At 27.1% G+C, this 3,371-nt stretch overlaps 1 protein-coding gene across 1 annotated transcript; it reads right to left on the minus strand.

Moving 5' to 3' along the window:
* Positions 1–449: 449 nt before the first annotated feature.
* On the minus strand, positions 450–3,370 carry LOC112452057. The gene is made up of 4 exons (XM_025012075.1): positions 3,344–3,370; positions 3,053–3,261; positions 2,805–2,967; positions 450–2,656 (listed from the first exon to the last, which is right to left on the minus strand). The coding sequence occupies exon 4, from the start codon at positions 2,537–2,539 to the stop codon at positions 1,025–1,027; it is 1,515 nt and encodes a 504-aa protein (XP_024867843.1). The 5' UTR covers positions 2,540–2,656; positions 2,805–2,967; positions 3,053–3,261; positions 3,344–3,370; the 3' UTR covers positions 450–1,024.
* Between the last annotated feature and the right edge of the window lies 1 nt (position 3,371).

Raw genomic sequence — 3,371 nt, forward strand, 5'->3', positions numbered from 1 at the left:
TTACAATAAAATATAAAATAGAATTTAAATATTTTTAAATATGTATAATAAAATAGAGATTAAAAACTAATTAATGTTTTTCTGTGACACTACCGGACTATTTTAGAAAAATTTATTTTCAGGATAGGTTGCAATTGCATTACAAACAATCAAATTAAGGTTGTATCATGTACAAAATATATTTATTTTTTATTATTACAAAGAAAACGGCACATTTTGAAATTTACAACAATGTTGAAATTGTAGTAATTTTGCGGAACGTAACATTAATGAAAAACTACATTATTTTGAATGTAATGATCTTGTTTTGATATACATATATCTTAATCTTAATTAAAAAATCAAATTATATTGTAGTTCTATCAAAGAATAATAAAATATATGTATTTAAGGAAAAAAAAACAAAAATATTAAAATTAAATACATTGCACAAAAATGATGCAAGAATATAAAAATAAATATTTCTTATCATAAACATTGCTTCTTAATGTTATATATGAAGAAGAGGAAAACACACCCAATTTTTATCATGTTTAAGCAGTAGAAGAACACATTTCGCTTTTATATCATCAATATCCCATGCTTGTAATTGTTCAGATAACTTTGTAACACAAAAAATGTTTAATTTTTTAGAATCAAACGGATACAAGTAGAGTGATTCTGATGAAATGTATTGTTTTCCAATTAATTTTGTTGAACCGTTTGTAGTTAATATTATGTTATTAATCTGTACTACTTTATTATTTTTACTTAAAAAATGTGAATCAGCAAAACAATGTGAATAGGTGGATAAAACGTAGTCTCTAATACTAATCTTCTTAAATTGTTTAAAAATATTTATAACACTTAATAATGGGCCATTATTGTGTTCTAAAAAATGCTTAAGAATTGGGTGATTTGGTTCTTGGTAAGGATTACTTAAAAATATTTCATGTAACCTACGACATACTTGTTGAAGTGGTTTTCGAGATGATTTTACTAATTTTTTCAATGAGCCTAAATAATTTTCATATGGAAAACAGGACTAATTATCTAAAGGTCCATACATTTGTACATCACTTGTCAAATGACACAATATATGCACATTGTAGACATAAAACTCAAAACCATATATTTTTTCTGCATAATTAATAAAAGTTTCAAGTAATTCCTGCGCTAATAATAAGCCTAAATTATTAATATTGTGTTTCGAAGTGAGAATAGATATAGCTGAATGAAATAGGAGAAAATGCTCATAAACTGATATATCAAGTATATCCCGTAAAACAACAGGTCCTAGGTAAAGTAAAAAACTCCTAAACTCAGTTGCTTTCCATCTACATAAATCTGTTAAGCTTCGTGGTTTTCGATTAAATTCAGAAGGCATGAATGAACCAAGGGCCACTAACTTTTTAGATAATAAATCAGTTAAGCGATGACCTAATTTAACGTTAGATTTACCACTTATCCAAGTATGTAGTAATTTTTTTGTAACACCTAAACACACTCCATGCATATAATCAAGGAGGAACTGTGTAACCATTCCAATTTTTAATTCAAGAAGGGGCGAAATGCCAACATGATGGTCTTCATCACGTTGCAAAACAAATGACTCATCTGTTCTCCTTCTTGCATTAGTATTTCTCAGAATAATACGCCGTTCAAAATATATACCACTTTCTTCACATTTTTCGCAACAAGAATATCCATTATGATTTTTTACTTGTTTTATATAAGCCCTAGCCGGAGCATCACATACAAAACTATGAATTTTTATATTAAAGAATCTATCATTTACTTGAAGTCCATTTTTTAACAATAAAGAAAGTTCTGTTATGAAATCTTCAAGATATAAATGTAAAGGAGATGGTTTAGACTCACCATAAAAAATTCCTATAACAAATGGAGACATATTTTGCACATTTTTTACAAGACCTAAAATAGGCCATAAATGTTTATTTGTGCTATTAAACAAAGGGAGACCGTCAATGTTAAAACTTAGCTCTATAGTATTTCCAACATGAAACTTTGCAATATTTTGTAAATTCTGTGTTAAACCAATATGACAGTACTCTCCTGTATCTAATTTCTTTGTATTTATAGATACTGGAGTTTCCAGCAAACTTTTAGAAGTTAAGGGCAATTCAGGATGAAAATGATGCAAAATGTGTAAAAGGTCTGTTAAGGCGGAGTGAGATATGTTATGTTTAATAACAGCCCAATGTCTTATCAACTTACAAAGATTAGAATCAGATGTGCTTTCATCCTCTATATTACCAATTACATTATCTAACTCGCAACTTAAATTTAAGGAAGACTGATTTTCAGTACGCTCAATATCAAAAGTGCCAATATCATCGTCAGAAGTGTCATTAGATACTATTTCTTCGTTTTTATTATAATATTTTTCTATTTTATCACGCTTTACGTTCTTTTCTTGATTATGCTCTTGAGAATTGGACACAATCAATTCTTTAAAAAATTTTACCTTCTCATTGGCAATTCTTCGATATAACTGTCGTTTTCCAACGCAACACTTTCTGTATGACATTAGAGACATGGTGCAATTAATTATTGTTCTTCTTCTTTACACGTTGAGGAGCGTGTTTTAGCCAGACTTTTATTGAATTTTCAATGGCTTGATTGTTAGCACCTTCTGTCGTAGATTTAACTGCGTCTGAAAAAAATTAGGGTGATAAAAGTCTTCATGTTTACAAAATTACTTCCAATTTTTTAATATTTTATTAAAATATAACAGACATAAAATTATTTTAATTATTTGAAATTAAATATTTTTATTTAAAAAGATAAAAAAAATTTCTTACTTATTATAATATCTTTTATCAATAAGGAAGAAAATGGTTTCTTTCCTAATCTTTTTTCATAAAAACTATAGTTTCGACACAATTCATCTGAGAACAACTGTTTCAAAATTTTATTTGTTTTGCTTGCAATATCCCGACCTCCTAAACTAGACAGAAATGAACACTACAAACAAATATTTTAATTAATTGTCAGTAAAATTAAAAAATGTTTTTTATACAATATAAACATATTTTGCATATATATTTACCAAATTATGTGAATTATCTTGATCTGTAATAAACGTTTCCAAGAGATCTACACTTTCATCTGTTTGTAATGGTAGATTAACAGGTAAATTTTCCGGCACAGAAAAAATGACAGCACCTTTTGCTTGAGGAGCTTTTCTAATATAAGCTAATATCTGATTATTTTGTTCTTTAATAGTGATAAAAGTTTCTACTATTTGTTTGTTTAGTGCTAAAAGAAGAACACAAATAAAATATGCATATTACTTCAATAACTGCATTATGAATATACAACGTAAGATATCTTATTTTACCTTTTTCATCCAGTTCATTATTATTTAA

The sequence above is a fragment of the Temnothorax curvispinosus genome, unplaced genomic scaffold, assembly GCF_003070985.1.
Source record: "Temnothorax curvispinosus isolate PA1 unplaced genomic scaffold, ASM307098v1 QBEX01002907.1, whole genome shotgun sequence".
Lineage (NCBI taxonomy): Eukaryota > Metazoa > Arthropoda > Insecta > Hymenoptera > Formicidae > Temnothorax > Temnothorax curvispinosus.